Source organism: Lepus europaeus, chromosome 1 (assembly GCF_033115175.1).
Source record: "Lepus europaeus isolate LE1 chromosome 1, mLepTim1.pri, whole genome shotgun sequence".
Taxonomy (NCBI): Eukaryota; Metazoa; Chordata; class Mammalia; order Lagomorpha; family Leporidae; genus Lepus; species Lepus europaeus.
Window position 1 is genome coordinate 20,777,165 of NC_084827.1, and position 19,913 is coordinate 20,797,077.

Consider the following 19,913-nt stretch of genomic DNA (forward strand, 5'->3'; position numbering starts at 1 on the left):
TATCAGAGGGCCCAGAGATGTGCTGTCCAGTAAGTACCCACCAATAACACGTGGCTATTTAAATGTAATTAAATAAAATGAGCAATTTAGCTCCTCACTCACACTAGCCACATATCAAATGCCCTGTAGTCAGTGACACATGGATCATGGCTGCCATATTAGATTTTTTTTTTTAAGATTGATTTATTTATTTGAAAGTCAGAATTACACAGAGAGAGGAGAGGTAGAGAGAGAGAGAGGTCTTCCATCTGCTGGTTCACTCCCCAATTGGCTGCAACGACCAGAGCAGGGGGGATCCGAAGCCAGGAGCCAGGAGGTTCTTCTAGGTCTCCCATGTGGGTTCAGGGGCCCAAGGATTTGGGCCATCTTACACTTCTTTCCCAGGCCATAGCAGAGAGCTGGATCAGAAGTGGAGTAGCCGGGTCTCGAACCAGCGCCCATATGGGATGCCGGCGCTTCAGATCAGGGCATTAACCCACTGTGCCACAGTGCCAGCCCCGCCAGAAAATCAGAGTTACACACAGAGAGAAGGAGAGGCAGAGAGAGAGAGAGAGAGAGAGAGAGAGAGAGAGGTCATCCATCCACTAGTGCATTCCCCATTGGCCGCATGGCTGGAGCTGCGCCGATCTGAAGCCAGGAGCCAGGAGCTTCTTCCAGGTCTCCACGCAGTTTTGGGGGGGCCCAAGGACTTGGGCCATCTTCCACTGCTTTCCCAGGCCACAGCAGAGAGCTGGATTAGAAGTGGAGCAGCCGGGACTTGAACTGGTGCCCATGTGGGATGCTGGCACTGCAGGTGGCGGCTTTACCTGCTACACCACAGTGCCAGCCTCGAGAGTATGTTAGGAGGTGTGTGGGGGCTGGTTTAAATAATAGAGTCAGAAGTGAGAAAATTATTCTCTTTTCAGCTTACTTTCAATTCTGATTGTTTCAAGGAGAAAGTTTCATCTTGGTTCTAGTCCTTCGTGTCTCTCTAACAGTTGTTAATCTTTCTTATGAAAAAGAAAGGGAGTTTTAGGCTTTGAGCTTTGGGCAGGAAGGGAATTCTAGGATTTGATAACATCACTGTGTTCCAGTGAATTTATTTTTATAGTCACTTTCTATTTATGGCAAGTGGTTTTGGTTTTCCATTTTATGATAGTGATAAAAATATACCTTTTAAAGTAAATGTCTATAAGCATCTATGTCAATAAAAAACATTAATAGGGCAGATAGAAGGTAGATAAAGGCTGGACTCATGAAGACAGTGCAAGAATGACAGACATTTTGGAAGTTATTCCTTTAAAAAAGATTTATTTTATTTATCAGAAAGTCAGATGACAGAGGGAGAGGGAGAAGCAGAGAAAGAGACCTTTCGTCTGCTGGCTCACTCCCCCAAATGGCTGCACCAGCCAGAGCTGGGCCAGGCTGAAGCCAGGATCCAGGAACTCCACCTGGGTCTCCCACGTGGGTGGCCGAGGCCCAAGTACCTGAGACATCTCCCACGGCTTTCCCAGGCACATTAACAAGGAGCTGAACTGGAAGCACAGCAACCTGGTCTCAACAGGTGCTTTACTATGGACACCGGTGTTGCAGGCAGCAGCTTAACCCTCTGCACAATGATGCCCTACCTATCATGCTTTGATGCAAGAAATATTGGTCACTGGAGTCAGAAGATTTGAGGCACTGGCTAGCTCTGTGGGAATTGATCATGGGCAACTGATCATTGCCAAGTGACCTTGAACAAATCACTCCAGCTCTCCATAAGAGGTGAGAAATCATGGAGGAAGTGCTGTCCTGCCCACCTCACTGGGTTAAAGGAAATGACAGAGGAGATGAGAGGGCGGACCACACAGGAAGAAGGTATTATTACTATTACCCTGTACCCATAGGATTACAAATCCTGCAAGTGACCAAAGGGACACCTAAAATCACATCCTGACTCTGAATCCTTCAGGGTGAGGATGGCTCCCAAGGGGTCACTGGGAAAAGTTCAGTGCCTCTGGGTGGCGGAGGGGAAGATGAGTTGAAAACTGGATCTCAGCTGGTCTCCTTTGTCCTGGCTAGCATTTAGAGGGCCTGCAGCCTCTGTGCCCACCCTCACGCAGACCCCCTTTCTGTTCTGAGTCAGATGCACACAGGTCTTTGGGTGGCCCATTATGTTGTATTTTTGCTTGAAACAGGTGTTTTGCTAAACTGGGTAGGAAAAGTTGTGTAACAGATATTCTTCTCTTGGATCTTGACTCCGGGGTTCCCGTTCCATTTAGGGCAGTAGTCTTTCTTGGAGGATTTGTATTTTGGAAGGTGGTACCCCATTGACCTGTGGGGAGAAGAAGGAACAGAAGAAACCTTCAGCAATCAACTGAGATCGTGGGCTGATCTCTGGCTTTTAGAACACCAGGAAAATCCTATGGGAAGCGATGGAATAAGGTGATCAATGCTGGGCATATGTGGAGTTAATTTATAAAAATAATTTTTTAAAAAATTGAATCATTGGTGCAAAAAAATGTCCATTAGAGTCCCAAGGTGATGGACAGGAAAGTTTACTAAGAGCTGGTGTTGGGTCGGGGAGGACCCCCAAGGAGTGAGAATGTGCTGCGGGCTAGAATGTTAACCAAGGATCTCACGCTGATGGGCTCAGTACTCTCCACTACCACCCTGCAAGGTCAATACTGACAAGAAACTCACAAGAAACAGGCTTTGGCTTTGGTTGGTCAAGGTCAAACAACAAATTTAACAACCTGAGTTTCTTTTTGGACAGGCAGAGTGGATAGTGAGAGAGAGAGACAGGTCTTCCTTTCTGCCGTTGGTTCACCCTCCAATGGCCGCTGCGGCCAACGTATCGCGCTGATCCAAAGCCAGGATCCAGGTGCAGGGCCCGAGGACTTGGGCCATCCTCCACTGCCTTCCTGGGCCATAGCAGAGAGCTGGCCTGGAAGAGGGGCAACCGGGATAGAATCTGGTGCCCCAACCGGGACTAGAACCTGGTGTGCCGGCGCCACAAGGTGGAGGATTAGCCTGTTGAGCCACGGCGCTGGCCGACAACCTGAGTTTCGAGGTGAGCTCTTCACCACTGCAACACACGGCTACTAGCATGGCAGGCTCGAAAGGGAGCTGAGAAATTTAGCTCTACCCACACTCTTCCCGGGGTAAGAAAACAGAGGCCTTTCATTTTCTAGTTCCCAGTTTGGCTATCATAAGAAAACTGGTAGAAAAATGGGTAAACAGCAAACCTCTATTGAGGTTTTAGATTGAGACCATCCTTTAACCTGTGCAATACCTATTGGGTAGCTATCATTCCTATTTTACAGTTGGGAAACCTGAAGCCTTGAAATATTAAAGCAATTTCCCTAAGGTCATACAGCTGATAAGGCCCAAAGTTGACTAGCTCATGAATCTACATCAGTCAGATATCCAAATAAAACTATTTTCTCTGACATCCTTGTGACTTCTCAAGCTGGGAAAGTGAGGTCACTCGTGAAGGGACAGGACTCAGAGCAGTGGGGTGCCCTGAAGAGCTATGATTAGGGAATGATGGAGGGAAGCAGCAGGTCAGCAAAACCAAGATGATGTAAAGAGACTGCACGGGCTGGATTTGGCTGCAGGAGGTGCCGCTGGTGAGTGCTGGGAGACAGGCAGGCTCTCAGTGAAATGCCAGGAACCAAGTGGAAGCCACGGTTATTGTGAAGGAGCGAGCACTAAAGAGGCATTGTTCAGGGAGCACCCAGGAAATTGTAGTTTGATGAAAGGAGCTAAAGGGAGCTTGGAGAGGTGGCACCGAGGTCTTGAGCCTGAGCTAGCGGCAGTGGTGCCTGAGGTGGCCCTGGGGACGGCAGGACGAGGAGAATCGCTCTCCTATGGGAACGGCTCTGGGGATGGCGGGACAAGGAGGCTGCTTGCAGCTCTGCTGATATGGACGGCCTGGAGGACCAAGTCATGGTGACTGCCCATCAGGAAGTGAGAGGGAGAAGCAGTCAGCGTTCAGGAGAAGGGTCAGGGTTGGAGGTGAGAATCTGAGAGCCAACTCTAGCCTGGGGAAGGTAGGGATTCAAAGTGTATAGAATAGAAAGCATATATTTTCTACCCCCAGCTACACACCCTCAAAGCAAGCCATGTTACTTACAAACAAGGTAAAATTCTGCATCAGTGGAGACAGAGGTACCCAAGCACACCTCACCCTATCTCCACCATGCTTGCTTGCAAGCACATATGTCAGTGTGGCATCAGGGAGAAACCTAGCTCTGACTTCTTTCTGAAGCCAGGTTCAAGTTGGGGAGTCCACAAAGACCTCCATGGACTTGCAGTGACCAAGTCAGGAAACAGTTGTTGGTGAGGCAGTAAAACAGAAATCAGAGCAGGAGTGCTTTTTGCATTTTGGTCTTCCCACGACAGGCCTCACCACCCACCTCCCTTCTCTCACCCTCAGCTCCTCTTCCACCCTCTGCCCCCACCCCCGGGCCTTCCCCGCACTCCCTTACCTAAAATTCCCAGATACACTCTTTGGTAATATCTTCGCTGTCTGCCAGTAGGGTGCCGCTTCGATCTGCTCGCATGTAGAAGCCATTGGGTGCCAGCACGGTGAGCAAATTGCTCCCCTGAAGCTCTATACAGAAGTTGAGGGCAAACTTTCCCCAGGGGCGAAAGGTGCCAAAGGATGTGATTGACCAGAAGGAACCACCTTGTGCTGGGGAGAGAGGAGCTCAGGTTGGTGGGCTGCTTGGTGGGCTGTCCTCCAGCAGTCCTGCCTCCAAGGGGCCTCCTGGAGCCATGCCACCCTCCCGTGGCCCCCTACCCTGCCTGTGCTGGTAGAGCCCTCTATGGAGACACGGTGGGGCCAGAAGGGATTCCAGTAGTTTCCGTCCTGTCCACCCACTCTGGGGTCCTGAGATGTGAGAACAAGCAGCAATCTTGTCTTTCCTTTTATGATGTAAGATGAGCAGGCCCTGAAGTGTGAGCTGGGGCTAAGACAGGGCTGCACTGTGAGGGGAAGGGGAGCCACTCACCCTGGAAGTGGTAGATGCCATGGCGGCAGGGGAGGAGGTGAATGCAGTCGGGCTGGTCCAGATTGCACTGCAAGAGGTCGTGCTCCGGCGAGGAGCCCACGTACCCATACCGACCTCGCAACACCAGGAAAGGCCGGTTGGTAAATCGAATGGCCAGTTCCTCGTTCGGGCCTGAAAGGAATCGGAAGGGATTATTGAGGTGTTCTCCAGAAGCAAGCAAGAGGAAGAACACTCATTGCAGAAGGGTGTTGTCAAGATTCTAACTTTTCTTAATATGCAAAGAGTTGTGTACTAATTTTTTTAGAGGCAGAGAGAGAAAGAGAGATCGATGGATCCCATCTGCTAGTTCACTGTCCAAATACCTACAGAGGGCCAGGAATTCAATCCAGGTCTCCCAAAACATGGGTGGCAGGAACCCAATTACAGGAGCCATCACCCCTGCCTCCCAGGGTCTGCATTAGCAGGAAGCTGGAGTCAGGAGCAGAGTCAGGTGTTGAATTCTGGTATGGGCTGTGGGATCTTAACCATTAAACCCTAGGCCCACCCTACCATTTTAACTTTTTAAAAATTTATTTATTTGACAGAGTTAGACAGTGAGAGAGAGAGACAGAGAGAAAGGTCTTCCTTTTGCCGTTGGTTCACCCCCAAAATGGCCACTATGGCTGGTGCTACGCCGATCCAAAGCCAGGAGCCAGGTGCTTCCTCCTGGTCTCCCATGCAGGTGCAGGGCCCAAGGACCTGGGCCATCCTTCACTGCCTTCCCGGGCCACAGCAGAGAGCTGGACTGGAATAGGAGCAGCCGGGACTAGAACCGGCGCCCAAGTGAGCCACAGCACCGGACCCCCAACATTTTAACATTAATGAACATCTGCTATGCTCCAGGTCTTATACTAAGTGCTTGTGAGGCATTTGTGAGAGCACTTAACACAGTGGGGAGCACACGACATTTCAGTAATATTTAATCTTTTGTGATGTATTAATCTCTTTAATCCATGTAACAACTCCATGAAGCAGTGGGGCAGATATCTCTAGTTCTCCAGACAGTGAAACTGAGGCTCAGAGAGGTAGTTTGCTCATTGACAGAGCAAGTGCACAAACCCAAATCTTCTGACTCTCTTTGTTTTTTTTTTTTAATATTTATTTTATTTTATTTGAAAGGCAGAGTTACAGAGAGAGGGAGAGACAGAGAGAGAAAGAGATCTGCCATTGCTGGTTCACTCCTCTAATGGCCACAATGGCCAGGGCTGAGCCAGGTCGAAGCCAGGAGCCACGAGCTTCTTCTGGGTCTCCCATGTGGGTGCAGGGGCTCAAGCAGTTGGCCCATCCTCTCCTGATTTCCCAGGTGCATTGGCAGGGAACTGGATTGAAAGTGGAGCAGCCAGGACTCGAACTGGCACCTATACGGTATGCCGGTGCTGCAAGGCAGCAGCTTAACCTGCTACACCACAACCCTGGCCCCGTTTTTCTTTCTTTCTTTTTTTTCTTAAACTCTTATTTCAGCCCCCTCTGAAAGCGTCCCTGACTTGGCTCACCTGGGATGGTGGCATTGGCCATCAGAAGGCCATTGGCTGCAATGCCCAGGAAGCGCCCGTTGGAGGACTGCAGGATGATCTTGCCGCAGTTCCAGTGCACCCGGAAGAAAGTGTCCGACTCCATTGGGTGCCCATCAGCCATCACTGTCCTGTGGCGCCTCTGGAAGAGGAATGAAGATTGACTTCCTCATCTTTCTCCCCGTCATTTTCATTACTAGAGCCTCTCTCAACATCCCACCTCCCCGTCTTTTTCATTCTTCAAGAATGTGCTTTATGTTTTCTGATCATTTTTGGAGAACGTTCTATGGCCTCAGCTCTCCTATTTCCCCCGAGTCCAGCTTATTATGGAGAGAAATGAACCTTAGCCCTGACCACAAGACAATTTTGAAATGGATCATAAACATACAAGTATAAGCTAAATCATTAAACATCTAGAAGAAAACAGAAATTCTTCACAACTTTGTTGTAGGCAATGATTTATTGGGATAAAAAAAGTAGTAACCATGTTAAAAAAATGGACAAATTGGACTTTTGAAACTAAAAATTTGCTTCTCAAAAGACGCCATTGAGCAGGTGAAAATGCAACACATACACACACACACACACACACTGGGAAAGAATGTTTACCAGGCATGTATTTGGCAAAGGACTTGAATTTAGAACATATAAGGAACTCCTACTAATCAATCATAAGACAAACAACTCAGTGACAAATGGAGAAAAGATTTGGACAGACATCTTACAAGAGAAAATATATAAAGAACCAAAAAGCTCATGGAAAGCTACTAAAAATGACAAAAGACAAGATAAATGCAAATTAAAGTCATAGTAAGATACAATTATATATATCCATTAGAGTGACTAACATTAAAAATACATACCATAACAAGTGTAGGGGAAGACAAGGAGCAATTAGAACCCTCATATATCACTGGCAAGAGCATAAAATTATATAGTCACTTTAGAAAACTGACATTTTATTATAAAGTTAAACTCACATCTAACATATGACCTAGGAATTCTACCCCTTGGTATTCACCAAAGGTAAGGGAAAATATAGACTAACAAAAAGACTTGACATGAATGTTCATAACAACTTTATTCATAACAATAGCCCAAAAAACCCAGATGTTGATCAGTAAGTCAATGGATAAATAATGTTTATGTTTAAAAAGAGCATTATAATACTAAAATATTATATGAACACTGGTATACATAATAGTATAATATTTTAGAACACTACTCATCAATGAAAAGGAATAAACACTGATACATACAATGTCAAGGATGTATCTTAAAAGCATTGTACCAAGCAAAAGGAGCATTAATACTGTCCACACCCTGTGATTCCATGTGTCTGAAATTCTAGAGTGGACTGATGTAATCCATCAGACAGAACACAGATTAGTGATAGCAGGGAATAAGAGATGGAGGAAAACTAATTACAAATGGGCTAGAGGGAATTTCTGTGGAGATGGAAACATTTTGTAAGTTGGTCTGCTTGTGGCATGGTTGCATGAGTGTATGCATTTGTCAAAATGCAATTTCACACATAAAAGGGGTGCACTATATGCATACAATTGCCATACATAGTATATACATAGTATCTTTACAACATACAGTCATCACCTGATATCCATAAAGCATTGGTTCCAGAACCCCACACTCCACTACCCCTTGGATATCAAAATCCATGGATGCTCAAGTCCCTTGGATAAAATGGAGCAGTGTTTGCACATAATCCACATGTCCTCCACTGTACTTTATCCTCTGTAGATTATTTATAACACCATATACAATGTGAATGCTATGGAAATGGTTGTTATACTGCATTGTTTAGGGAATAATTATAAGAATAAAAGCCTGTACTTGTTCAGTATGGGCAGAACCATCATAGCCTAGCTAACATTTTGAATCCACAATGGGTTGCATCCACCAATATGGAGTCCACAAATACAGAGGGCCAACTGTACATAATTCATATATAATGTATGTGTATGAGAAAACATACATGTATCTAAATTATGGGCTTCAATAGTTTTTTTTAAAATATGAGGCCATTGGGTGACAATGGAGGTTTTTGGACAAGGACCTCCACAGCTCACCTCATCTAATCACCTACCCTTGAAGAAGGAGAAAGTATGTCTAGAGAGGGAGAGCTCAGAGCTTAAGGTTTCTCTTGCACAGAAGGCCAAGGTCTCACCTGGGCTAGGTAGTAGCCATTGGCTGAACGAAGCTGCAAGGTGGGGCTCTCGCTGTCACATTCAAACTGGAACAAGGACATTGAGGTCAAACGCTCAGAAGCAGCACATACCTCAGCATCTGGAGAGCAAGCACACGTCAGAGCGAGCCGAGTCTGTCCTCGCCCTCAGTTCCAGCCCATCCTCCATGCTTCTTTCCTGGGACTCCTCTCCTTTCCTTCCTCAACCTTCTTCAAATGTATTGGACCATAGTAATCTGGGGAAGACCCAGGCTGCTTTCCCCTGAAGCCTGTATCCCTACTGTTTTTTTTTCCTAAATTAATTTATTTATTTGAAAGTCAGAGTTACACACACATACACACAGAGAGAGATAGAGAGAGAGAGAGGGAGAGTGAGAGAGAGAGAGAGAGAGAATCTTCCATCTGCTGGTTCACTCCCCAGACGGCCACAATGGCTGGGGCTGGTCCAGGCCAAAGCCAGGAGCCAAGAGCTTCTTCTGGGTCTCCCACATGGGTGCAGGGGTCCAAGGACTTGGGCTATCTTTTGCTGCCCTTCCAAAGCTGCCAACAGGGAGTTGGATTGGGAATAGAGCAACTGGAAATGGAACCGGCACCCATATAGGATGCTGGCATCACAGGCAGTGACTACTACATACTACACCATGATGCTGGCCCTCCATATCCCCACTTTTCTATCTTTCTCCATTGCACAAGAGATGCCCCTGTGGACCCTAGGATTCTATTAGTAGGTTTAGAAATCCTTGCTGATCCCAGACACACTTTTCTCTTCTCCACAACTGGCCCTCCCTCTGTGGCTGTGCTGGGCCCAGGACTTGCCGTAGATGACTGAGATGAACCTTCGAGTCTTTGATCTGAGGCTGACCCAGGCTGGGCAGCGCTGTAGGATGAACCACTCCTCGCCCCTCAGGGGATTGGAGCCCAGTCCTAGAAGCAGATGTGTGCCCTGTGGGTATAACGTGCCTCCTTCTCCATCACACAGGGCTACAAGGCCTCCGGGGCGCACTTGCATGTGGAAAGCTGTCTGTGATGAGGGCTGGGTGACTAGGCGGTCTACGTGGGACAAGAAGTGGTGTGTCGATGTCTCCAAGTGGTAGCATCCCTCTTGGAAATGCAAGAGGAACCCACATTCCTCCAGGCAAGGGATTGTTGCATCTACCCAGATGCGGCCCACTGTAGGGTCAGCCCGGGCATAGGTGTTGCTGGTGGGGTTGTAGAGGATCACGTGGACATGCAGAGCTGGCCGGGGTGTCCACATGTGGTATGCTGAGAGGACCCGGGAGTTGCAGAACACATCCTCGCCGTTGGACTCCAGGTAGCGGCCAGAGATGATGCACTGGAGGGTCCACTTGCCATTGCGGTGGAAGCGGAGTAGGAAGCAGCCGTGGTGGCTGCTCCTCGGCCGGCCATGGCATACAGTGCCATCTGTCTCACACAGCAGGTAGAGGCCCTGCAAGCTCTTCAGCCGTACCACGGCCTGTGTCTCGTGCTCGTTGCTCACCAGGAGCTCCCAGGTCTGGGGCCATTGTGGGGGAGAAGAGGAAAATCAGTGTTGCCCCGTGACTGCACTGAGGAACCCTGCCACCCTCACCCGGGCCAATCACCTTCCCTTCCACGTCAGCCCTGGGGTCTCCCAACCAAGAGAGGAGTCAAAAGGTCTCTGGGCCTCTCCACCACTGAAGCCATGGGGAGAGGTTTTGGGTGCTCACCTCTTCCAGCAAACAGGCCAGCCCCCTCCCAGCCCCGCCCTTTGATACCTCATTTTCTAAGAAATGTTCTGGCTTGAGTCGCTTTTCCTCATTGCTGCCTTGGATTGCAGGCTCAGCCAATCATTCCATCCCCAAGGGCTACCAAGCCAACTTGGCTGGAGCAAAACTAAGCTCTTAGAGGCAGGTCCCAGGCTCCAGGCATGAAGATGGGAGCATCAGATAGTCGAGATGTAACTGGTTTAGCTGCAGTCAATCTTGTTAGGAACAAGAGGACTCTCTCCTGCCCTACTCTGAAACCATCCCAGAGGGGCCTAGGGCCTCTAGAAGGAACCCATTCTCAAACCTCAACATAGGCCTTGCACTGACTCCCCTGGTCCAACTTTCCCCAGGTGCCCACAGTTCTGCCTTCTAGCCTCGGCTCTCCACCTCTCTGTGATGACAAAGCTGCCCTGTGCTGGGGTGCAGGGTAGGGAGCAGCCAGAGCAGGACAAGGCAGCAAGGTCAAGGTTGAGGCTTGCTCTGTGGAACAGATAGGTTTACAGAGGGCAGTTCAAGCAACGGAGACTGGTGAGCCAAAGCCTGGAAGAAAAAGGTCTTGGGCTGACAGTGGCAGAGGCAAGGAAAATGATCAGGTTGTGAGTGTAGCTCCACTGCCACACACACACACACACACACACACGAGAGAGAGCTTGGCCATGCCAAAAATTGGTTCCGGTTCCAGGTTCGTCTTGTTACCTGTCGCCTGCCCAGAGTCTTCGCGGTAGTAGTAACTGAGTTCTTATATGCCTCAGAGGTGAGATAAGTTCCTGCCCAGTTGATGAGCCCAACCCTTAGGTCCTCGGCCTTGGGGTGTCTGTGTATCCACTCCACCTTATCCATGGGGCCAGCCCCACGGGTGAGGTCGCTGTCCAGCCCAGCCTTCCCCCCAGTGTTGAGGTTTCACAGGCCATAGGGCCTGGAATAAGGCCTAGAGTACCCACCAGAAGACGTCCCCAGGGGGAACTTCCCAAGCAGGGGCTGGCCTGGGGCCTGGCACCTCTGTGACCCGGGGGCATTGTGACTGTGAGGGCTGCCTCTTGTCCCAAGAAAAGGCGCTGGTCCAGCAACATCAGTCCATGACCCAGGGAAAGAGGGTCCAGAGCCTCCAGTATTTGTCCCCTATGCCACTCTGGGCACTGAGGTAGGCTGAGCTAAGACCATGAATGAGAACTGTAACCTGTGACACTAGGCAGGTCCCTCCTTTTCCTTACCTCTTTCTCCTGCTAATAGCAGGATAGAAATCAACCTCTTTCCCCCCTAAGAAGTGGGTTCTGTTGGCTCCCTTGTAGCTCAGGTATTTTTTAAAATTCAAGATATCCAGGAAATATCTATCAGCCATTATGGCCCTTGAGGGGATGAGGTTAAAATGTCTCAGAAGTCGCTTTGTGGAGAGTGGGGAAACCTTAGCTGGAGGATTGATGGGTTCAGGCTGATGAGGAGGGGCTGGCTCAGGATCAGGGCGAGGGTCTTGGTGGCGAGAAGACCCTCCTCCCCAGGCCCAGAGGCACTGCTGCTGGGCAGGACAGGCACCTGCTGGACAGCCGGAGCTGCCAGCCTCTCCTCGCCCACGTAGCCCATGTGTAATTGCTTCTGGGACTCTCCCCCTGCAAAGCTCACAACGGAAACCCAGTCCAGAACTTGGGGAAACGGACACCAGGAAGGCAGAAGAGAGAAAGGCAAAAAAGAAATGGTGGTGGAGATGATGGGTTTAAGTTTGCTGAGAGTCAATGGGAAGCGGATAGAGCCAACCCCATTTGGAGAACAGCCCACAACCCTGGTTCCTTGCAATCGCTTTCCCTTTCACCATAGCTGGGAGTCTCCCCAGGTAGAAAGTCCCAGAGGTGTGAAGCAGGGGGCCTGCAATCCCCAGTTGCCACCAGTATTTTGTAAAAGAAGGCTAACAGACTAGTAGTGCTGGAATCATCTGGGTAATTACATTTTTTTTGACATTTAAAAAATACACTTGCCATGAGCCTTTCTAAAAAGCTTTATTTATTTATTTGAAAGGCAGAGTGACAGAGAAGGAGAGCCAGTGAGACAGACTTATCTTCCACCTGCTGCTTCATTCTCCAAATGTCCACAACAGTTGGGGCTGGACCAGGCTGAAGCCATGAACCTAGAACTCCATCTAGGTCTCCCATGCAGATGGCATGGACCCAAGTACTTGGCCGTCATCTGTTGCGTTCCCAGGCACATTGGCAGGAAGCTGGATTGGAAGCAGAGTAACAGGACTCAAACCAGCTCTCCCATATGTGATGCACGGTTCGTCCTCCAAATGCTCACAACTAGGACAGGGCCAGGCTGAAGCCAGGAACAAGGAACTCAATTCAGGTCTCCTCAATTCAGGGACTCAACTATTTGAGCCATCACTATTGCCTCCCAGGGTCTGTGTAGCAACAAGCTGAAATTGTGGACATACAGCACCCACTCCTCCTTGGGTAATTGCTTTAAAAAGATTTATTTGAAAGGCAGAGTTACAGTGAAAGATGGACACACACACACACACACACAGGTATCTCCCATCCACTGGTTCACTCCCCAAATGGCCACAATAGCCAATGCTGGGCCAGAGTGAGCCAAAGCCAGGAATGTGGAACTCCATCTGCTTCTCCCATGTGGGAGGCAGGAGCCCAAGCAGTTGGGCTGTCTTCTACTGTTTTTCCCAGGTGCATTAGCAGGGAGCTGGATTAGAAGTGGAGAAGCTGGGACTTTAACTGGTTGCTCATATGGGATTCCAGCACTGCAGGTGGTGGTTTAACCTGCTGTACACCAGCCCCCTCTTGAGTAATTTTCAAGATTCATGTTTTCTGGGCTGGTATTGTGGCATAGTAGGCTAAGCCTCTACCTGCACTGCCAACATCCTACATGGGCGCTGGTTCATGTCCTGGCTGCTGCACTTCTAATCCAGCTCTCTGCTATGGCCTGGGAAAGCAGTAGAAGAGGGTCCAAGTCCTTGGGCTCCTGCACCCACATGGGAGACCTGAAAGAAGCTCCTGGCTTCAGATTGGTCTAGCTCCAGCCATTGTGTCCATTTGGGGAGTGAACCAGCAGATGGGAAGACTTCTCTCTAAGTCTCTCCCTGTCTGTTTGTAAATCTGCCTCTCAAATTAAAAAAAAAAAAAGAAAGAAAGAAAAAAAAAAGATTCATGTTGTTGTTGGGTCTCATACCAGTCCTGACAAATCCCCTTTTCTGAGGTGTGCTTCAGGACCTGTATATTTAATGTACATTTTCTTCCCCTGAAGTTTAATGTGCAAAAAAAGCAGTCATTAAGAACTACCATTCTGGGGGCCGGCACTGTGGCTCACTTGGTTAATCCTCCGCCTGCGGCACCGGCATCCCATATGGGCGTTGGCTCTAGTCCTGGTTGCTCCTCTTCCAGTCCAGCTCTCTGCTGTGGCCTGGGAGGGCAGTGGAGGATGGCCCAAGAGCTTGGGCCCCTGCACCCGCATGGGAGACCAGGCAGAAGCACCTGGCTCCCGGCTTTGGATTGGCATAGCGCCGGCCGTAGCGGCCATTTGGGGAGTGAACCAACGGAAAGAAGACCTTTCTCTCTGTCTCTCTCTCTCACTAAAACTCTACCTGTCAAATAAATAAATAAATAAAGAACGAACTACCACTCTAAGTAGCTAGCAGAAGGATGGGAAGTAGAGGTATGTGTTTTAAGCAACCATGAAGGTAGATCTTCGTGCCCTCAGCAAAGGCTTCTGGGTATTGGAGAGGCAATGAGATTTCCTCCACTCACTACCCTACAGTATTCCTGTCCAAGAATAAGGGGAGAGAAGTTAGGTCAGACAAGGGTGTGTGGGTATACGGGGCTTGTTGTGGCTTTGAAACTCCTTTGAGGCCGCTCTGCACCCAGTAATCCAGCTCCCGCTCCTAGACTACAGACAACACCACATACAAACCACAGCAAATTTATTACTCAATATCCAGTGCCACATCATAGCACCACCCGGAGCCCTCACCTTCCCCCTCAACCTGGCCCCAAGAGTACACCCAAAACAGAAACAAAACAAAACAAAACAAACAAACAAAAACAAAAGTAAACCCAGATCCCTGCTCCTCCTTTGGAAGAGGGGGCCTTGGCCAGGAAGCTCTTCCCCAGGCCCAAGCAGGCAGGAGAGGGGACCCCTCTGTGCCCGGAGAGCGAGGCTCCAGGCTCCGACGACAGAGAGAACATGCAGGCAGGAGCAGGAACAAGGGGCCTGTGTCTGTGGGGGAGGAAAGAGGGAGGGAAGGGCACTGCCTGAGGAGTCCGGGAGTCTGGTCACCCCGGGGATGCACGCGGGAGCTTCTGGGAAGCAGGGGCCTGCCCCTGGCTGGTTAGCGCTTCGACAGCTCATGAGACAGCCAGTCCAGCCCATCATACAGGCCCGTGCCCTGGGTGGCACAGGTGGCCTGCACGTACCACTGTAAGGGGGAAGAAAGGAGAGAGGTCAGCGGCAGGGTGCCTGTGACGCCCCAGGGACAGGCAGGATGTGCAGCAAGGGGGTTGGGCTCTCACCGTGCGGCTGCGCAAGTGCTGGAGCCCCAGCTTGTCGGTGAGCTCGCTCACAGGCATGGCGTTGGGCATGTCCTGCTTATTGGCAAACACCAGCAGCACGGCGTCACGCAGCTCGTCCTCCTGTAGCTGAGAGCGGAGGACAGAGGAGGAACCCGTGGGCCTGTGGGGGCCCCAAGCTCTCTCTTTCCTCCTGCCCCCTTTGCGGGAAACACATACTCTCGTATGATTCCAAATGGAAAGAGCAAGAGCCTAAGGGGACGCTTAGAAGCCCTTTCCCCCACCCTCTCCTTAGGGCTGGGTGTAAGGGTGTGGGGCTCAGGTAAGTCAGCCTTATCCCGAACCTGGTAAGACACACAACATGTCCAGGCGCATAAAAAGAAAGTCGCGTTCCTGCCCACCCCCCGGCTCCACCGGGCACTCCTGACTTCCATACTACCACAGGCATCTGTGTCCCCAAGCTGGGGGGCTCAGGGACCCCGGATCCTCACCATCTTCTGAAGCTCATCCGCCGATTCCTGCACCCGCTCCCGGTCATTACTGTCCACCACGAAGATGAGGCCCTGAGGGGCGGGGCAGAGAGCAGGCGAGGGAGGGAACGCACTCAGTCGCACCTGGAGTCTGGTCTGGCCCTTCCTCCCCACCCACCTCTGTCAACCCTTCTCAACATCTAGTAACTTCCGCCCTGCACAAATCCTGACATAAACTAGAGGCAGCACTGCAAAGGATCAAGCTTCTGTCCCAGGCACCGACCCGCGATGGGAGTGAGATCGCGCAGCGTGGCCCCAGGATCGCTCAGTGTGGCCCTGGGATCACGCAGCATGGCCCCGGGGAACCCTGCCCCCTATGCGCAAGTGTCAGGTGGCTAAGTTTCAGAAAATGAATGAGACAGACTGGGATGGATGCACCGAGGCTAGCCAGTCCAAGCGGGTCAAACTGGGGAAGGGGCTCTTCCTAGCTCGCTGGCCCAGCCCAGACTTTCTCTGTCCCCCCCCCCCCCCCCGCGGCCCCCAGCCCACTCCACCTGAGTGTTCTGGAAGTAGTGCCGCCACAGGGGCCGAATCTTGTCCTGGCCTCCCACGTCCCAGACTGTGAAACAGATATTCTTGTATTCTACTGTTTCCACATTGAAACCTGCAGATCATTGAGGGAAAAAAAAAATACGAGAAAAAGTTCTGAAAGGAAGAAACTCACTAGAACTACTTGGATCTCAGCAGGGACACAAAACCAAAAGGCGATCAGTGAACAAGGCCCCAGGGGACCCAGCAGTCAAGCGGCTGGGGGGGGGGGGGCTGGGTCACCACCCCGCCCCGACACCACCCCGCACGGAGAGACACCCTGACCCACTTCTCAGGTAGCTGGCTTGGTTTCAGGGTGAGCTCCAGATAAGGGCCCGCGGCAGGACACCCGGTGAGCAGACCCTGAGAAGGCTCGGCAAGGCCTCCCCCGCGTCGCCCCCGCGCTCACCTATGGTGGGGATGGTGGTGACAATCTCCCCCAACTTGAGTTTGTACAGGATTGTGGTCTTGCCGGCCGCATCCAAGCCAACTGCAACGGGGAGGAGTACAGGGATGGAGGCGGGAGCGAGGGGGCCCCCTAGAGACCGGGGAGCGGGGAGCCCGGGCCAGCGGGCGGTGACAGGCGGAGGGCGCGAGCGCCTGCAGGTGCGCGCCGCTCCCCACCTTCGGGCCTGGAGGGCAGTCGGGGTGCGTGCGCCAACTCCTGCCCCCCAAAGTGGGCCGGGGGCAGGAGAGGCCTGGGCGGCCAGGGACACGCGAAGAAGGCCGCGCTCCTTTTAAAAGTCGTCTCCAAGGGCGGAATCCTCCCTTCTTCCCAGCCGGGCTGGCGCGGAGAGAGCAGCACCCCACCCAGGCCGGCAGCTCGGGGTCTCGGGCCTCGGGGCTGGCGCTGCAGGCCGGGACCCGCTCGAGCGCAGGGGCCCCCAGTGCGTTAGGCGGTGGGGGTGGGGGAGGACTCCGGGTCAGAGACCCAGGTGGGCCGGGCTGCAGGGACGCGGGGGCAGGAGGGCTGCGCCGCGGCCGGCGCCCAGGTCCGGGCCGCTGGGTCGATCTGCCTCACCCATGAGGATCCGCATCTGCTTCTTCCCGAAGATCCGCGAAAAGAGCGCGGACACGGTGAGGCCCATGGCGGGGCCCGGGGGCGGGGGCGCGGGCACGGACGCGGGGTGCGGGCTGGAACCGGCCGGCCGCGGGGGGATGGGGCTCAACAGCAGCAGGAGGAGGCGCCGCCGCCGCCGCCGCCGCCTCCGCGCGTCCCGGCCCGCGCGACGTCACCGCGGGCCCGCCCCGCCGGGCCCCGCCCCCAGCCCGCGACTCCGGGAGGACCCGAACCCGAGCGGGGCTCCGCAGCCTGGCCGGGGCGCGCAGGTCTGGGGCTCGCGTGTTTCCAGCGCGCTGTCAGGCCTGTGGCGCCGATAAGGAAAGGCTTGGTCGCTCCACCGCGGGCCCCGGCCCACCCTCAATCGCTGCGTCCAGCTCGCTCTAGGGCGCCGGTGTCGCTCTCGGGGGGCTTCGGCCTTTTCTATGCACTTCCCCACCACCACCACTCCGGGCGCCCGCTGAGGGATTTTGCGCGTGGTAGGTGGTTTGGAAGCCGTGGGAGGAGCGCACGGGAGTGGACGAGGAAGTTGCCCAAGCGCCAGCCCTAAACCTGCTTCACACCTCCGCAGTCCGTAGAACCCGTGGATGCGTCCCGGTCTTAGCCAGGCTCTCCCGGGCCACTGGAGGACTCTACCTTCGGCACAGCCCTCCCCCGGAACACTGCCTCGCCGTCTGGGACCAGGCGGCCTCTATCTGCGGACTTGGATCATGAATGCACACCCCCTCACCCCCCCCCGGGGGGGGTGTGTGTGAAGACCTTGCCTCCCTAGACCCTAACAGCTTCCTATGTAGTTTTCCCTCTCGTTTTAGCATCTGAGGACAACAGTAAGCCAGGAGTTAATGAACTTCTTCCGTGGTGGGGCTGGGTCAGTGCCAGACAGGTGCTTGTGGGGTTGAACTGGGCTGATAGGTTGCTCAGCGGAGCAAGGGCAGACGTTTCGGCTGTTGGGTGTCTACACTGTTTCAGGGCGTAGTTCAAATCCCAGTTCTTCTAGTTTTCAGGATTTGGCTTCAATGATCCTTATCATTTTCTTTATAGAAGGAGACTTGCATTTGTCCTAATTAATGGTTGTCCTAACAAACAGGAGATAATATAACTGATGGCTTTGTGCAGCGCAGGCTGGATCTGATCAGATCTCCCTGGGCTGTCCTGGCTTGACCTTGAACCTGTAATGAGAACAGACTTTGGGAACCAGGTATCAGTGAGTGCATGACCATTTTTTCCCCCCACTGCTTTCCCAGGCCATAGCAGAGAGCTAGATCAGAAGAGGAGCAGCTGGGACTAGAACCAGCACGCATATGGGACCCTGCAGGTGGAGGCTTAGCCCACTAAGCCACAGCACTGGCCCCGTGACCGTTTTTTATGACTTACATTCCTAAGAAGGCTTTTCCAAGGTTGAAAAGCACATTTAAAAGAGGCCCAATGTAATAACAACTGGTGGGCGCCAGTTCCAGGTCTTTAGCTCTTTAATCATCTTTCTCTGCCTCTCTTTTGTCACTGCTCTGTGTCATTATCACCTCTTCCCCATGAAAGCCTCTTCACACTGTCATGGGAGTCTTTTAATGTTTTCAGAGAAAGATTTATTTTTAGTTACTTGAAAGGCATAGTAAAGGGGGGAGAAGTGGGAGGGAAGGAGGGAGAGGGAGGGAGGGAGGGAGAAAGAGAGAGATCTCCCATCTGTTGGTTCACTTCCCAAATGGCTGCAATGGCTGGGGCTGGGCCAGGACAAAGCTAGGAGAACTCCATCTGGTGGGTGGCAGGGGCCTAGGTACTTGGGCCATCTTCCACTCTGCTTTTCCCAGGCACATTAGCAGGCAGCTGGATTGGAAGTGGAGCAGCCAGGACTGTAATCAGCACTCATGTGGGATGCCGGCACTGCAGACGGCTGCTTAGCCCAACGTCCCACCAGGCTGGCCCTATCATAGGAGTCTTGATAATGCCTTGCTCTTCAGCTTAAAGTCCTCTCATTTACTACCACCTATGATAAAATCTAAATGCCTTTGGCTGGGTTGTCACCTACTGTTGTCACCTCCACATGTCCTCAGCTACTGCCTTGAAGATGACTCTTCAAGGTGAGTCAGACTCTGATACCCCAGAGCTCGATGGAACGTTCCCACCTGCCCCAAGTGCTGGTTTCCCTTGTCTCTGCTTGTCTTTCAAATTCCAGAGTGTTTTCCCTGAGAGCCCTCTGTGCATTCCCTAGATAGGGCTCTCGTCTCTTACCTTGCATTTTGAATATACCCACTCATACTGGTATGATAACAGGACTTCTTTGCGTGTCTGTTTTCTCACTCGATTTTGAGTTCCTTTTTAACTTTTTTTTTTTAAGATTTATTTTATTTGAAAGAGTTACAGGGGCCGGCGCTGTGGCTCACTAGGTTAATCCTCTGCCTGCGGTGCCGGCATCCCATATGGGCGCCGGTTCTAGTCCCGGTTGCTCTTCTTCCAGTCCAGCTCTCTGCTGTGGCCTGGGGAAGCAGTGGAGGATGGCTCAGGTGCTTGAGCCCCTGCACCCGCGTGGGAGACCAGGAAGAAGCACCTGGATCCTGGCTTTGGATGGGTACAGCTCCGTCCATCGCGGCCATTTGGGGAGTGAACCAATGGAAGAAAGACATTTCTGTCTCTCTTTCACTGTCTGTAATTCTATCTGTCAAATTAAAAAAAAAAAAAAAGAGAGGCAGAGACAAGGAGAGAGAAGTCTTCTATCCACTGGTTCACTCCCCACATGGTTGCAATGGCTGGAGCTGGGCTGATGAGAAGCCAGGAGCCAGGAACTTTTCCTGGGTCTCCCACGTGAGTGCAGGCACATTAGC

At 51.9% G+C, this 19,913-nt stretch overlaps 2 protein-coding genes across 3 annotated transcripts; both read right to left on the reverse strand.

The window, feature by feature from the left end:
* Nucleotides 1-2,232: 2,232 nt before the first annotated feature.
* FSCN3 (fascin actin-bundling protein 3) lies at nt 2,233-11,488 on the reverse strand. The gene is made up of 7 exons (XM_062198419.1): nt 11,174-11,488; nt 9,549-10,245; nt 8,715-8,833; nt 6,512-6,671; nt 4,980-5,150; nt 4,455-4,660; nt 2,233-2,296 (listed from the first exon to the last, which is right to left on the reverse strand). The coding sequence occupies exons 1-6, from the start codon at nt 11,315-11,317 to the stop codon at nt 4,455-4,457; spliced, it is 1,497 nt and encodes a 498-aa protein (XP_062054403.1). The 5' UTR covers nt 11,318-11,488; the 3' UTR covers nt 2,233-2,296.
* A 1,017-nt stretch (nt 11,489-12,505) lies between these two features.
* Nucleotides 12,506-17,195, reverse strand: ARF5 (ADP ribosylation factor 5). 2 transcript variants are annotated; one of them, XM_062204025.1, is made up of 6 exons: nt 17,059-17,195; nt 16,447-16,527; nt 16,004-16,113; nt 15,471-15,542; nt 14,983-15,108; nt 12,506-12,683 (listed from the first exon to the last, which is right to left on the reverse strand). In XM_062204025.1, the coding sequence occupies exons 1-6, from the start codon at nt 17,123-17,125 to the stop codon at nt 12,606-12,608; spliced, it is 534 nt and encodes a 177-aa protein (XP_062060009.1). In that variant the 5' UTR covers nt 17,126-17,195; the 3' UTR covers nt 12,506-12,605. The 2 variants fall into 2 exon arrangements, with proteins under 2 accessions (XP_062060009.1, XP_062059923.1); XM_062203939.1 differs by lacking the exon at nt 12,506-12,683 and adding an exon at nt 14,377-14,888.
* Between the last annotated feature and the right edge of the window lie 2,718 nt (nt 17,196-19,913).